The sequence below is a fragment of the Podarcis erhardii genome, assembly GCF_964252035.2.
Source record: "Podarcis erhardii genome assembly, chromosome: 5".
In the NCBI taxonomy this organism is placed as follows: Eukaryota; Metazoa; Chordata; class Lepidosauria; order Squamata; family Lacertidae; genus Podarcis; species Podarcis erhardii.
The window spans coordinates 33,983,580-33,999,699 of NC_138509.1; the positions used below are offsets into that span (position 1 = coordinate 33,983,580).

At 39.7% G+C, this 16,120-nt stretch overlaps 1 protein-coding gene across 17 annotated transcripts in view; it reads left to right on the top strand.

Moving 5' to 3' along the window:
• PCDH15 (protocadherin related 15) overlaps positions 1 to 16,120 on the top strand; it is a 649,889-nt gene that overhangs the window by 435,778 nt on the left and 197,991 nt on the right. For all 17 annotated transcript variants that reach the window (XM_081861749.1, XM_081861756.1, XM_081861754.1 and 14 more), the window contains one exon: positions 1,286 to 1,394. In XM_081861749.1, the coding sequence (XP_081717875.1) occupies positions 1,286 to 1,394 (109 nt within the window). The remainder of the gene's footprint in view (positions 1 to 1,285; positions 1,395 to 16,120) is intronic.

Sequence of the window (16,120 nt, forward strand, 5' to 3'; positions counted from 1 at the left end):
TAATGTCGAACTCAGAAACCTGCTATTTAAAATGGTTTGGTTTCCCCACATTCCATTTCTGAAATTTATGGCTCATTTTCCATACATGCTTTGAATCACACCAAGCTATTCTTGAAGGGGTACGTGTGCGCGCATAAAACCCATGGGTTTTAAATCTTTTTTAAGGCAGTTCCTTTATGCGGCTGTACTGCTGCATTTTGACAGTAGCCTATATGTATTGCAACAGTGGGATTATAGTTAAAATGACTTCAGATTTAAAGCCTCTTTTTTTTTAATCTCTCCAATGTACCACCTGTTAAAGTAGAATGGGAGAAGTTTAGCCATAAATCAATCACATGCGTAAAGAAAAGTCCTATCTGTCTGTAGGTGGCTCATGCCCCAGGCTATTTTTAATGTAGATTTAAGAACTGATGAAATATGTACAAGCAAATGATGGTGATGATCTGTATTCATACAGTTTTTTAAAGGTTGTCACTCTCAATGAAATCTGTTCTTATCTGTGCCGCCGTTCAGTGCAGTATTAAAACTGTTGTGGATACATTGAAGTTGGTTGAAAACTAGAAAATGGCATCAGTCTCTTTGATAAAATTGGAAGATTAGCCAATTTCTTACAGTCTAAAATACCTGCAGTCTAAAAATGGGTAAAACTTTCAAAAGTGAGGACAATGAAGTACGTAATGCCAGAGTTGTGGTACTAATCAGTTTTCTCAAATCAAATGGAAACCAATAGCCATGAAATTGCAGAAACTTCCCAGGAATGTGAAACCCATCAGAGTACTGGGGTGGAGGAGTAGATGGCATACCTTTGCACTCTCAGCTGATGTAAGCAAGATCTGTGTCCTTATTCCAAACTTCAGATGCCTCAAACACAGATCTTGCTAGTAGTGTCTCTCCTTCGAGAACTGATGTTGGGGCAAAAGACTTGCTATGTGAGAGTATTGAACTGCCTCCTCCTATACTCAATTTGCATGATTGTATATAAACTCTAACACTCCAGGAACACCTTAAGTCTCTTTACCAAAGTGAACAAAACCCAGATAAGTGGTGACTGCATATCCAATTGTGAACCAATAGAACATTTCCTGTTAGTTTCAATTGTTCTAGATTGTGCCTAAAATGTAGGTTTAAAAGTATTGCAAAATGATATGCTTGTGCAACTATATGCCATCTGTCTACCATAGGGCATTATTTTATAGGGATTCGATACACAAGTTAACCTTAGTTACTATTAAGTAGAACCCACTTTGTAAATATTCTGTTATAATGTGTTTAATTTTCATTCCAGGCACGTGTGAACCCAATCAATGTCACGCCAACTATACAAGCTATAGATCAGGACCGAAACATCCAGCCTCCTTCAGATCGGCCAGGGATCCTCTATTCCATCTTAGTTGGTTGGTATTTGATTACCTCACTATCTTTTACAATCAAACACTGTATTATCAGCAGGCAGGCAAAGATTAAGTGGGGCGCAGAAACCTAATAACAGATTCATGCTGTGTCTGGTGTGATAGCTGCTATTGTTCTAGGCAAGTGTTTTACTGTGCGGTTTCTTCTTGTGGTTGTTTATTCCAAATTGGATTGCTGCTGTTTGAAGATTTAGCTTTCTTTTGGAAGGGTTTTGTTTTTGCCTCAGAATAATGAAGCAATTGCATTAGATGAATCCAATGAAATGCTTGTCCATATACATACATTTTGCTGCTAGACTATGTTGGGCTGATAAAAGAAAAATAAGAGGCGTAACAACAACAAAAACCCCTTATGTTAGATTCTTTGGTTGCCATGATTGTTTTTTTGAGCATAGGAAAAGTAGCTCATGAATAGTTCATAGGGTTAAGGGAGTGATAGTAGCTCAGCCATAAAGCTCATACTCAGAAGTCCTAAGTTCACTCCCTGGAATTTCCAGTGAAAAGGGATGGTTAGAGATGATGGAGAAGACTTCAACTTGAGCCCCTGCAGAGCTGAGGTCAGTCACAGTAGGCAATATTGGGCTAGATCAGACATGGGAACCTGTCACCCTTCAAATGCTGTGGGACTCAGAGAGAAGCCCAGAGACTGTTTGATAATATTGAGGTCAAAGGAGGAAAGGGATAAGATTTTGGGCCTACACTACGGAAAGTCACTGGACATTTTGGACAAAAGAATTGAGATCTACAAGGATATTCCTAAACAACTGTTAGATCTTAGATCTGACTATTTGGAGTTGACAAGACTACTAAGGAAGAATTCAATCATCTTTAGGTGGGAATTTCCTCAAGGACTATCTTTTACCTTTAGAGGGAAGAAGATCAAAATCAGAACATCGGAAGACAGAGATAAATTTCTGAACGTATACGGAGAGGACCTTCACAAAGGAATTGATCAACTTCCAGGGCCTGAAACACCAGAGGCATCTGCACCCTTGGACTCTGAAGATTCTCTGAACAAGATACCACCCCTTGAAAAATAACCAGATTTATTCAGGATGTCTCTGCAACTTTTGAGTTGGAACATTAATGGCTGCAATATCCCGGAAAAAAGGAGGAAAATTTTTCATATACTAAAAAAAGAACAATTGGATATTATCTGCTTACAAGAAACACACGTGACTAGGCTCCATAGAAAGGTGTTAATAAACAAAAGACTTGGCCAAGAATTTATATCTTCGGACAGAGTAAAGAAGCGAGGAGTGGTGATATATGCAAAAGAGAGCCTGTCACCTAAATTCTTATTCAAAGATGAACATGGAAGAATATTAGGAATTGAGATACAACACCAAGGAGAAAAGATTCTGATATTAGGAATTTATGCACCAAATGACGGGAAATCGGAATTTTACAAGAAGTTGCATGAGACTATGCTGGACTATCTGGACTACAACAACATCATTATGATGGGAGATATGAATGGGCTCGTATCGACAAACATGGATAAGTCACAAAATCAAAACGTTACAAAAGACGGCAGACTACCAAAGACCTTTTTTGAAATGGCTGACAATATGGACTGGATTGATATTTGGAGAACTAAGAACCCCCTGGGAAGAGAGGGAACATTCTTCTCTGAAGCCCAACTGACTTGGACAAGAATCGACCAAATATGGATATCTAGAGGTCTGGCACCCAAGGTCAGAAAAGTGGAAATCTGCCCAAAGACCTGCTCCGACCATAATGCGCTGAAGATGGATATGACACTATTGCCAACCGGCTCCTTTAGATGGAAGATGAATGATAGCTTGTTTAGAGATCAGGAGATTGTCAAGAAGGCCCAAAAAACCTTGAAGGACTATTTTGAAATAAATATGAACACTACGGTGGAAAAAAGAACTATCTGGGACGCAAGCAAAGCTGTGATGAGGGGGTTCTTGATACAACAGAACACTGTAAAGAAAAGAACACAAAATGAAAGGAAAGATAAGATTTTGCAGAAAATTAAAGAATTGGAGAAGAAATTAAGATCAAACCCGAAGTCACAGCCGATTCTGAGAGAAATTAAACTATATCAAGCCCAATATTCTAAATTGATAAACCAAGAAATAGAATGGAAGATTAAATTAATGAAACAAAAAACTTTTGAATCGGCAAATAAATGTGGAAAACTGCTAGCTTGGCAGTTGAAGAAGAGACAGAAATTAAATATAGTTACAAACCTAGAAATTGAAGGAAGAAATATCCAGAACCCCATGGAAATTAGAAAGTGCTTCCAGAGATACTTTAAAAAATTATACACTCAAGGGCCGCAAGATGAGGCTGAGATTAAACAATTTCTGGAAAGAAATGGATTAACAAAGTTGTCACAAAAAAACAGATTAATCCTGAACAACAAAATAACACAACAAGAGATTGAACAAGCTATTCAGAACATGCAACTGGGCAAATCTCCAGGGCCAGACGGTTTGACCTCCAAGTATTACAAGATATTAAAAGACTATCTGACCCAACCAATGATGGAGGTCTGTAATGAAATTATGGAAGGGAAGAAGGCGCCGGAATCGTGGAAGGAAGCCTTTATCACATTGATACCAAAATCTGAAGCTGAAAAGACACAACTCAAAAACTATCGTCCCATCTCCCTTTTGAATGTGGATTACAAAATATTTGCAGACATTTTGGCAAGTAGATTCAAAAGAGTGCTTAATGAAGTAATTCATAAAGACCAGGCAGGCTTTCTCCCAGGTAGACATATGTTTGCAAATACTAGGAACATTATTGACGTTTTGGAACTTTTGCAAACAGACATAAATACAAAAGCAGTGTTAATTTTCATAGATGCGGAGAAGGCCTTTGACAATATTTCTTGGAAATTTATGAAGGGAAATTTGAATGAAATGGGAGTGGGACGGGGGTTTGAGAATGGGATTGACGCAATATATTCAGAACAAAAGGCCAAACTGATAGTTAACAATGTGGTTACAGAAGAGTTCAAAATTGAAAAAGGAACACGACAAGGCTGCCCGATTTCCCCTTTGTTATTCATTTCGGTTCTGGAGGTGCTCTTGAACTTGATCAGAGGGGACCGGTTGGTGGAAGGGATTCAGGTCGGAGCGAAACAATACAAATTGAAAGCTTTTGCAGATGACCTAGTTTTGACTCTGCAGGAGCCAGAATCTAGTACGAAAAGAGTATTACAACTGATACAGGATTTTGGTCGGGTGGCAGGATTTAAATTAAATAAACAGAAAACTAAAGTGTTGGGAAAAAATTTGACAGATACAGAGTCGGAAAGGTTTCAGAGAGAAACAGAACTAACTATGGTTAAAAAAGTAAAATACCTAGGGGTAAACATAACAGCAAAAAACCTGAGTCTATTTAAGGACAATTATGAAAAATGCTGGTCTGAAATTAAGAGAGACTTGGATAGTTGGACAAAATTGAAGCTTTCTTTGTTAGGCCGAATTGCTGCTATTAAGATGAATGTATTGCCAAAAATGTTGTTTTTGTTTCAAACATTACAGATTGTGGACAAAACGGAGTGCTTCCGGAAGTGGCAGAAAGACATATCTAAATTTGTCTGGCAGGGCAAAAAGCCCAGAATTAAGTTTAAGATATTAACAGATGCGAAAGAAAGAGGTGGCTTTGCCCTGCCAGACTTAAAGTTGTACTATGAAGCCGCAGCTTTCTGCTGGCTAAAAGATTGGCTACTTCTCGAAGACACTGACGTGCTGGACTTGGAAGGTTTTAACAATGCTTTTGGTTGGCATGCATACTTATGGTATGACAAAGTTAAGATCAATAAGGCCTTTAAGAACCATATTGTCAGGAAAGCACTGTTCAATGTCTGGACGAAATATAAAGACTTATTGGAAAACAAAACTCCAAGGTGGCTCTCACCTCTGGAGGCTAAGGCCCGAAAAAGACCCAATATGGAGGCCAAATGGCCAAAATATTGGGAATTATTAGAAAAAGATGGAGACAATTGGAAATTGCAGAGTTTGGAGAAAATGAAGGATAAGGTGCGAGACTGGTTACATTATGCTCAGATTAAAGAAGTTTTTAAAAATGACAAAAAGTTAGGGTTCCAGGTGGAGAAATCGAAGTTAGAAACAGAATTGTTAGAACCCAAAACCAAGGTACTATCTAGAATGTATAACTTGCTGCTAAAATGGAACACACAAGACGAAATGGTTAAATCGGCTATGATAAAATGGGCACAGGATATTGGGCATAACATTATGTTCGAGGACTGGGAAAGGTTGTGGACCACTGGGTTGAACTTCACTGCATGTAATGCTTTGAAGGAAAATGTTATGAAAATGATATATAGATGGTACATGACCCCAGTTAAACTTGCCAAAATATACCATTCGTCTGACAATAAATGTTGGAAATGTAAAGAAAATGAAGGAACATTCTTCCACCTCTGGTGGACATGCCCTAAGGTGAAGGCCTTCTGGGAAATGATATACAATGAGCTGAAAAAGGTATTTAAGTATACCTTCACTAAGAAACCAGAGGCCTTCCTTCTGGGTATTGTCGGTCAGAAGGTGTTAAAGAAGGATCGAACATTTTTCATGTATGCAACAACGGCAGCAAGGATTCTCATCGCAAAAAATTGGAAAACTCAAGATTTACCCACACTGGAAGAGTGGCAGATGCAGCTGATGGACTATATGCAACTGGCCGAGATGACTGGCAGAATCCGAGACCTGGGAGAAGAAAAGATGGAGGAAGACTGGGAGAAATTCAAGATGTATCTACAAAAACATTGTAATTTGTTTGAATGTTAAGAAGGATGCTAGATTATAAAAAACTGGCCACCACTAAACTAGATTTAAATTTGATGATAAGTGAGACTAAAGAAAATATAAAAATTTTATTGGAAAAAGTGTTAAATCATATTGGAATGTGTGGACATGAGATTGTAAACAAGTTGATAATTTGTTTGGAAAAATTTTTTTTTTTTAATGATGTAAATGGGAGAGGGGGACGTGAGGGAGTCCAAAGAAGTGAAGAATTTGTTGTTATAAAAGTAAGATTGTTTTATGTGTGCATTTATATTTTAAAAAAAAACCTTAATAAATATTTATAAAAAAAAAATCAAATGCTGTGGGACTCCAACTACCATCAGCCACAGCCAGTATGAGCAGTGTTTAGGACTTATGGGGTTTACAGCTCAAAAGCATCTGGAGAGCCACACATTCCCCAGCCCTGGGCTAGATGGAAAAATAGCCTGTGTCCTTGTATTCCTCAATTCCTCGTCCTCCATTTTAATCTTTTACCTGTTACTGTGGATAGCCAGTTACTGCTGTTTCTTCATCGGTACACTGCTGGAGGTACCACAATTTCAGTGGGTGGCGCTGTGGGTTAAAGCACAGAGCCTAGGGCTTGCCGATCAGAAGGTTGGCGGTTCAAATCCCCTCGACAGGGTGAGCTCCCATTGCTCAGTCCCTGCTCCTGCCAACCAATCAGTTCGAAAGCACGTCAAAGTGCAAGTAGATAAATAGGTACTGCTCCGGCATGAAGGTAAACAACATTTCCTTGTGCTGCTCTAGTTTGCCAGAAGCGGCTTAGTCATGCTGGCCACATGACCTGGAAGCTGTACACCGGCTCCCTCGGCCATGAAAGTGAGATGAGCGCTGCAACCCCAGAGTCGTTCACGACTGGACCTAACGGTCAGGGCTACCTTTACCTTTACCTGTACCTCAGATGTTCCATTGCAATGGAATAATTAGAGAAGCATCAGCATTTGCACTGATGCAAATTTAGCTGCTCAAGGGCATAAGTTGGTCATTCACAAGACCACCTGCAGCATTGAGCATCATGTCATGTGTGGATGTGAGGTTGCCTCAAAGACTTGATGCAGTAAGGAGAGATGGGAGGGCTAAGTTAAAGAGTGCTGCTTCAGCTTCTGTGGCAGAAGCCTCTGCAGCAGTGTAAAACTGGGCTGTCGGGTAAGTTTGAAACAAAGATAAACTACTAAATTGCATAGAGCTTATTCATGCTTGAACTGTCCAGTAACTGGGACATAGTGATTAACCTGAGGTATAATAGGATTCTGGTATGTGTGTAGGAGCTGAGACTATCACATATAAAGATATTCCATTTGGAATTAAAGGTGGGTCATTTAATTATAGCAAAGCAAGGATTCTAAAGCAGGGTGGAATAATTTGAATGAAGGCGGTTTAAATGAATAATAGAAATCAAGACTTAAATAACCGGGTTGGCGGTGGGGAACTGATTTGAATAATTGATTTAATTCAGGTTTTCCATGTTATACGCTGTCTGCTTTCTGAACAAACTGTCTATTTTCTGGACAAACATGAGTACTAATTAGTTCCAATTAAAGCATATTGGTTTGCAATTAAATAAAGGCTTTATGATACTGAGGAGTGTGAGATATTTATCATGCTATCCTATGTCTTTTGCACTATCTTTTGAGTGTATATGTGTTTGTGTGAGAGAGAGAGCCTTTGTGCACACGCACATAATTGCATGATGTCTTTTGGATGCTCTATGTTCACATCAAAGAACATTAAGCAAGACCAATTGCCTGATGTGCCAATCATCCTAGACTGGACATACGCTATTTGATTGGAAGAGTCATGAATCTTCATAATTTGGAAACTGAGCAGTTTACAGTGCTCAGGTAGTTAGAGGGCATAAAGCAGGGAAGATGAACCCGTGGACCTCCAGCTATTGCCCTCAACAATGGCTGTATTTGCTGGGACTCATGGAAGCTAGAGTCCCAAAACCTCTGGAGGGTGACAGGTCCCCCAAGTGTGGAATAAATATTACTCAGGTGGGTTCAGTAGTTACTCCTAATGAGTTACAGGACGGAGTATCCTGGAACTTAAGGCCTATGGTGTTTTTGGAGTTCCTTGCTTCCGGTAGGAAACCCATACTGATAAATACAAAAATACAGTATTTATTCCATCTCATTTATAATCCTTGATCTCAAAAAATGATATATATTTCCCCAGTGAACATGCAGGAACAAAACCAGTCTACAGTGGTACATACACTTCAGGTTACAGACTCCGCTAACCCAGAAATATTGCTTCAGGTTAAGAACTTTGCTTCAGGATGAGAACAGAAATTGTGCTCTGGCAGTGCAGCAGCAGGAGGCCCCATTAGCTAAAGTAGCTAAAGTAGTGCTTCAGGTTAAGAACAGTTTCAGGTTAAGTACGGACCTCCGGAATGAATTAAGTACTTAACCCAAGGTACCACTGTATTTGCTGTGTTTCATTTAAAAAAATAATAATACCAGATTCAGTTTTTGAAACTAAGTTTGTATTAAATTCAGATTTCAGCTTAAATAAGCTTTTTTATATAAAAAAGAGACTGTATCATGAATTTTTAAAGAATCCAATTTAAATTTTAAAAATCAAATTTGAAAGTCACCCTTTTCTTACCCTGTCCTAAAAACTCTTGCTGTAGAGATTTTTGCTTTTGCTTTGACTTTTCTTCTTTTTCCTGTCTGTAAGATTGGATGCTACCATCTACAACACAATAAACAGTACACCGAGACACATCGATACAGTTCACCCAAATATTTAATTCTTATTGGTTGTATTGTCCAAAGTTTTCAAAACAGGGTTTCCAAAATTATGCAGTAAAACTAGTATTATTAGGCAATCAGCTATATTAAGGCTGGATTCCTATGCAGGGTCTCTGCTGATGGGGCTTGATAGCTGAAGCTCTTTCCCTAGGGTTGAATCCTATTCAAAAGCAGACTTCCGGGTTGGCGCCATCATCGAATGGCAGAGTTTCTCCGACCGGAGGAACGGGCTCCGTGAAAATTGGGTCTTCCCACCGCGGCGAAGGTGGGGACCTGCTAGAAACCCCAGGCGGAGGAGCCTGGGGACGTGGGGTTCGGCGGAGCACCGAGAGCACCTCCCCTACTCGCCGGGAAACCCTTTTTTGGGGCACCGGAGTGAAGTGGGGTGAGCAGCATGGTGCAATCGAACCGACTGCTACTTTCACAGAGGGAAGCCGCATAGCCATCGACGGAGAGCACCAGCTTTTTCCTGATGACATTTGGACTCTAAACAAGTACCCATGAGTAAAAGCGGAGGATTGGATTAAGGAAAAAAAAATATTTTGAATTAGGTACGAAGCGGGAAGGTATAAAAAGGAAGTCTGCCTCCCGTTTTTGTAAACTGACTGAAGCAAAGAAACAAACTAATTAGCCTTGAATTTGATTCAAAGATTGAAATTTCCGGCACTTATGACCATTAAAACCCCCTTGACGGCAGGAGGAAAGGGGGTAAAAGAACTTTGACTATCTAATCCTGCAGATAGAAAGTAAAGGAATAAATTTCCATTGCCCCCAACCTGGGGACGGGATGTCAGGACAGATTCTTTGAAGGAAACGGATTTGGACAGATAGAAATAAAAGAAAAACAAATAGACTTTAATGTCGCTTTCTGCTTGTGCTTGTTGCAAGGAAACAAAGTATTGGAAAATTGAAAGTAAATTCTCCTTTGTTTGATACATTTTAAAGATGGAGGTTAACAGAAGTTTTGCCCTCTAGAGGGAGTTTGTTAGTTTCTTTGTTGCAGTTCTCAAAGAGACATAACAGCCGTGGAAATCAGCGTGAGACCAGATATCTGACCTTGACTAAAAATGAGCAGGAAGGAAGTTTTTCTTGCTGCCCTTCTTAAAGTGGATGCTATGCTGCAGCAGTTACAGGAAGATATGAACTTGGTAGATGAGAAACTGGATGCCATGACTGCTGTAGCTAGAAAGTATGGATTGACAGGAGAAGAAGAGAGTGAAACCTTACAACAATTGACCCAGGAAACTGACTTAAAGCAAACTCAAGGGCAGTGGGAGATGGAAGAGATTGCTATTATACCTCAAAAGTCGCAAAATGAGAGACCTAACATCGTTGAATCCAAAGGGTGTCTGCAAACTTCTGGAGTTAAGGGAACTCTTAGCTCTAGTGGGACTGTGAAACAAGAGAACAAGTACTTTTGGAGCAACTACTGTTTGGATTATAAATTTAACAATGGGGAGTGGAACTGGGGGGAATGGTACAACCTGATAAATGAAAATGGAGACTATGACTGTATCGAACTTCCCAGGGATCCACTCCTCAAGGAGAAGGGGAAGAAAGTACGAAAGACTTCAACAAGGGACAAGAAAGTGTCATATCACAACCAGGAGCAAGAAAATCTGCAGAGGTGGCATGGAAGTGACTTGAGTGCCTCAGACATTAGAACACCGGACTGAAAATTAAGATTAAAGGAAAGAAAGGATGGACGCAACCCGGAACCAGGAAGAAAGGGACGATGGACAAAACTAGAATTGAACTTTTTCTTTATATATTTGGCAATTTTTGAGTAACATTTGTGAAATAATAGACTGTGGCGGAAAGGAAATAATTGGCTTTAGTAGAAAGATTCGAAGATAATGAGTATAAATATAATTTAAAGTCTAAACTTAATGGTATATGGCTTTGAAAGTAAAGATAAAGTTAAAGGTAATATTGATAAATTTGAAATAGATTGTTAAGATAAATTATTCTTTCTTTTTTTGATAAATATGGGAAGAATTTGCTGAAACAATGATTAAATTGGAATACAAAAAGGGGAGGTATGAGGAGGTCTAAGACACAAGATAATGAAATGAAGTTACTTTGAATCTTGTTTACTTCTATCTCTTTTTTTCATTTTTCTTTTGCCTTTTTTCTGTTTTTGTTTGTTTATGCTTTAAATGTTTTTGTATCTTGAAAATTTGAATAAATATTATTTTTTAAAAAAGAATCCTATTCAAAAGCAGCAGCAACAGATTTCCACTTCTGCAGCACCCCCTCTGTTTCCTCTTCCCCACCCCTCCAAATATTCCCCAGAGGGTTCCCCCAACTCAACAGGGAGCTATAGGGGGAAGGAGAGGAAGGGAAATCTCCATCCTGCTACTGCAAGTCTCTCGTGCTGATGGAACAGGTGTGTTGGATACTGCCTATACCTACTAAAGAGCCAATGGGAATCATGGTCATGATCCTTTGATGCCCTCAGAGAACCAGTCCATTCTAGTGCAAGTCGAAAGGCAGCAGAAGTAGTAAAGAAGTGGAAGTAATAAACATGGTATGTTATGTTGTGAAAGTTAACTGAATGAAGGTAACCAAGGGTAATCAAGCACCATTTCACTGGTGACTTGGAAGAAATGTTTTATTAGGTTTCATTTCCTCGCCAGGTTGTGTGTCTGGTGAGGTAGGTTTCATATCTACCTGGCTGAATCAGGGTGCTTTGTTAAATACTGTATACAAAAATGCCTCTCCTCTCAACATCTAGCCAACCTGGGTACTTTGGGATGTTGTTGGACTCTAATTTCCATCAGCCTGACCTAGCATGGCCAATGGTGAGGAATGATGGGAGATGTAATCCAACATTATCAGTAGGGTACCTACCATATTGGCATTGCCTGAGCTAGCACTTGGTTTTGCAACTTTCAAGAACTGGTCAAGTGTTGATTCCTGTAACAGGGACTCATTGTGAGCTTAGGAGAAGCCCAGAAATCCCAATTTGAGGAATACTTTGGTTGTGAAAGTCTTTGGAAAGACATGGTTGTCTTGAATTGTTCAGAGGCCATGTCCCAATACTCCGGCCTCCAACTGAATACAGTGGTGCCTCGCAAGACGAAATTAATCCGTTCCGCGAGTCTCTTCGTCTTGCGTTTTCTTTTCGTCTTGCAAAGCACGGCTATTAGCGGCTTAGCGGCTATTAGCGGCTTAGCAGCATAGCGGCTATTAGCGGCTTAGCGGCTTTTAAAAAAAAGGAAGCAAGCCCATAGGGGAATTCGTCTTGCGGAACGACTCAAAAAATGGCAAACTCTTTCGTCTAGCGAGTTTTTCATCTTGCGAGGCATTCGTCTTGCGGGGCACCACTGTATAATGCCAGCCAGTAACTCTTTGCCATCTCCCACAGTGTGCTCTCTTCCAAAGCAAAAGAAAAAATGAATGCTGGTTTTAAAAAAAAATGTTGTTCTGTCAATGTGCTACAAACCATAAGCCTTCCAAGATTTGCTAGTAGGTGCTATGTCGTAGTCCCAAACTACTGTTTTTCATAGAGAGTTCTGTTTTTATCAGCTGAAGTGGCATTTCAGCAGCACTTCCTTTTATCAGAGTATTCCAATAGGTGTCTGAGCCCTAGGAGATGATCATTTAAAATGTGGAGAAGATTACAACCCCTCTTATCCTTACTGAGCAATTTACGTAATTGCACGCCTAAGCGATTCAAGTACATTTTTGTGATCTCTTTCATCTTCCTTGCCACATATCCAGTTGCCCTGTAAAAACTAACTTTCTTTCCTTCCTTCGTTCTTTCCTTCTTTCTTTCCTTCTTTCCTCATACATTTCTGCTTATTAGTTAAGCCCCTGTTGCTGTTCGGATGTCTCATATCCTGATTGCTATAATATCATAGTCTGTCATATTTTGCTAAGAATAACAAGAAAATGGAGATGAGCAGACAGTTCATTATGCCACAGCTGCATTTGTAGAGCAGGAACATTTCGGGCTTCTCAGTCCATTTGATGTACTAATTATGGTTGGCTTGGTGCGTGTTCGCATTTCATCTAGCGTACGGCTGGTTCAGAAACTGGAAAATCCCCCGTGCAGAGAATCCCCATGGAGGAAATAGCATCTGTGCCCAGCTGTGTCCATTGTTACAACTGCCACTTCTCCAGAGCAATTTGCATGGGTGCAGCGGCAAACGTTTCCGGCCATCACTCTTTTCTGTGTTGTCATTGGGAAATGGCACCAGTTGAGTTTGTGGTGTGTGTGTGTGTGTGTGTGTGTGTGTGTGTGTTTAAAGGATTTTTTAACATGAATAAATTATGGATGGAGCATGACAAAGCATTAAAGAAGATAAGGAAAAACAATTGTTTGTGGTGGAGGGGGAGAAGTATCAATTTTTCAAAAATATCAATAACAGATTCAAATAATTGTGATTAACATTAATAATAATAATAATAATAATAATAATAATAATAATAATAATTTATACCCTGGCTTTTCCAATGACAAGGCAGCTTGCAGATTAAAAATTAGAAAGCTAAAATATAGGGCAAAAACAATGATTGAAACACATTTAAATATTGATAGAATTAAAAGTGTAGAGATAAATCTATGAAAACCATACGAATAATTAAAATAAAAACCGCATGGCACCAGCCCTTTCATTAAAAGCAGTCCATTCCCCAAAGGCTGTTGGAACAAGAAAGTCTTCTCCTGCTGGTGGAAAGACAACAAGGGGAGTCTAACTTTTCTAGGGATGTTAGCTAGGGATGATGGGAGTTGTAGTCCCAAAATATCTGGAGGGCCAAGTTTGCCTATGCCTGCTCTAACCACTACTCCACACAGGCCACAACTACTAGCCCGCACCTTTTCCTTATGAAAAGAAAGATGCTCTCTTTGGGGCCCAAGTTTGGGAATCTCAGTCTCAAGGGACTCCTGACTGACAGACTCAGGCTTGGGCAAAGGGACTAGGTTCAGATTCAGCATCTCCACAGCTTACATGTTCTTCCCGATATAGCTGGTTCTTTCCCACTGTTTCAGAGTTCTTGGCTGCTCTCTGAGCTGAAAAATGGAAGAGTGGGCAAAACCAAGCAAAGGGAGGTTGCATGAGTAGAACTCCCAGTTAGCTCCTCTAACTCTGTATGCAATCTATTATTTGTTTCTGATTTAAATCTGTCTATCTCTCTTTCTGTCTGTAAATACTGGTGGAAATACTGGTACTCATAGACTGTTTAATTCCAGCAATTTGATTACAACGTACAGCTTCATCATTTATAAACTAATATTTTCTAATGATCAATCCCTTCTCTGTGCCATAACTTAACATTGCCAAGGTGACAAGCTAGATTGAAACTGTAGGGGGATATAGATTGAGCATTTTTCAAAACACAATTCTATAGTGAATAGTCAGCAATTAAATTAACCTTTATTTAAATTTTAAACGGTTAGACTTATCCATACAAAATGGAATAATTCAATCCCACCTTATCTAAGAAGTTAACTGTACCCAGAAATAGCCAGTACTTATGAAGGACTATTTCAGATGCTATTTCCTTTCCATGCTTGTATCCTTAGAACTGCTCTGCATAACAGATTTTTCTAGCATCGCAACAGTCGGCCTTATTCTTGTCTGAATTTTAGCCACCAGACATACAGAACAATTGACTTGCTGCTTTCGAGTATGCAATAGAATACAGCTGCTCTATTCCCTTTTCCATTTATTTAATTTTTACAATAGCTTGATAGTTTCCATTCACAGAAAGGCTTTCATGCCATATTCTGACAAAGACAATCAGGACTCGTTTTAGCATACAATGTGAATTTCTGTAGGCTCTTTTCAGGATTAGTCATCTCCACTGTCGGCAGTTCTGCAGAAAGAGAGAGAGGTATGGGGAGGGAGAGAGAGAAGATTGAGTGGCAAATTTCCTATGGGGTGAGAATTTCCTAACAGAGCCCACACTTCCTATAAGCTTTGGTGGATACAGTAGTGTTTTCCAGCTGAAAACACACAATTTACAATAACATCCATTTATTTCGCTTCTCATTATAGTAGCACTAACAAAGGCCAGCATTACCAATCATTGTATTATTCATACTTTCAGCATATACATCCATGCACCCCTCACTCCATTCTGTGCTAGCTTTGCATTCAGCTACAACCATGAGTTATTGGTTTATTAACATACCGCATCATGCACTTTTTCATAGGCTTTCATTCCCTATGTGCATAGTAAGAAGCACAATTCCAAAAGAAGTTTGAATGTACTGATGCTGCACAGAGACACTTTTCTGCCTGTTTTTCTTCCACGTGTTCAGACGAGAGCCCACAATAGGTCTTGAATGTGTGATGGGAGGGTTTCAGGCAAGGAGTTAACCTCTGACTACTACTCAGCTTTCACCCAAGAAATAAATTGCAGAGAAATCAGCTATACCAGCCAAGGAATCCATCTTACAATTATAAGCCCATGTAATTATAGGCCAACAGTTATTCTATTCACTGTTCCCTATAAGAGCTTCTACATAAGGCCTGCTGCAGCTCTGAACTACTAGGAGACCTGCTCTCCCTGACTACAGAATCAAGAGCTGGAACTGATGCTGTAGGTACATCATGTCAGAAGCACTGCTTTAGTATTCTTCCTTCTGGGGAGATCTAAAAGTCCATCTGGATAGAGCCTGTGCCTCTTCCAGGGGTGTTGTGAAGGAACAGAATGTATGTCTAGCTGAATTCAGGAGGGCTATTTGGTGTCCCTAAAACTAAGTGCACCCAAAAGCGTTTATCAGAATGGTGTTTCACTTACCAACCCTAGGAAATGTTTTGCAGTTTGATGCAGCCTGCAATACGTTTCATTACCGATCAAATCTCAGCAATCTATACTATCATTTCGCAACTAGAAAAGAAGATCCTCTTTCTGAAATGGAATCACTCTGTATGGAAGACCCTAAAGACAGCGATGAAGATAACTCACTCTTTCCCCCTCTCTTATTTTTGTGTGCAATGGATAGAGACATTCATCTGCTCTGTGCATGGGTGAGCTCTATACACAGATCTCCAGCACAGCAAGGGGTATAATTGTTAAAACGCCTAAGTGCGGATGCGCTGGGAGAGATGGGGTACGCTGCTGTAAAGTAATGCTTCTAAGAAATTGTTCTAGAAAATTGTTTCCTGCAGGAAAGAAGTAAGATTGT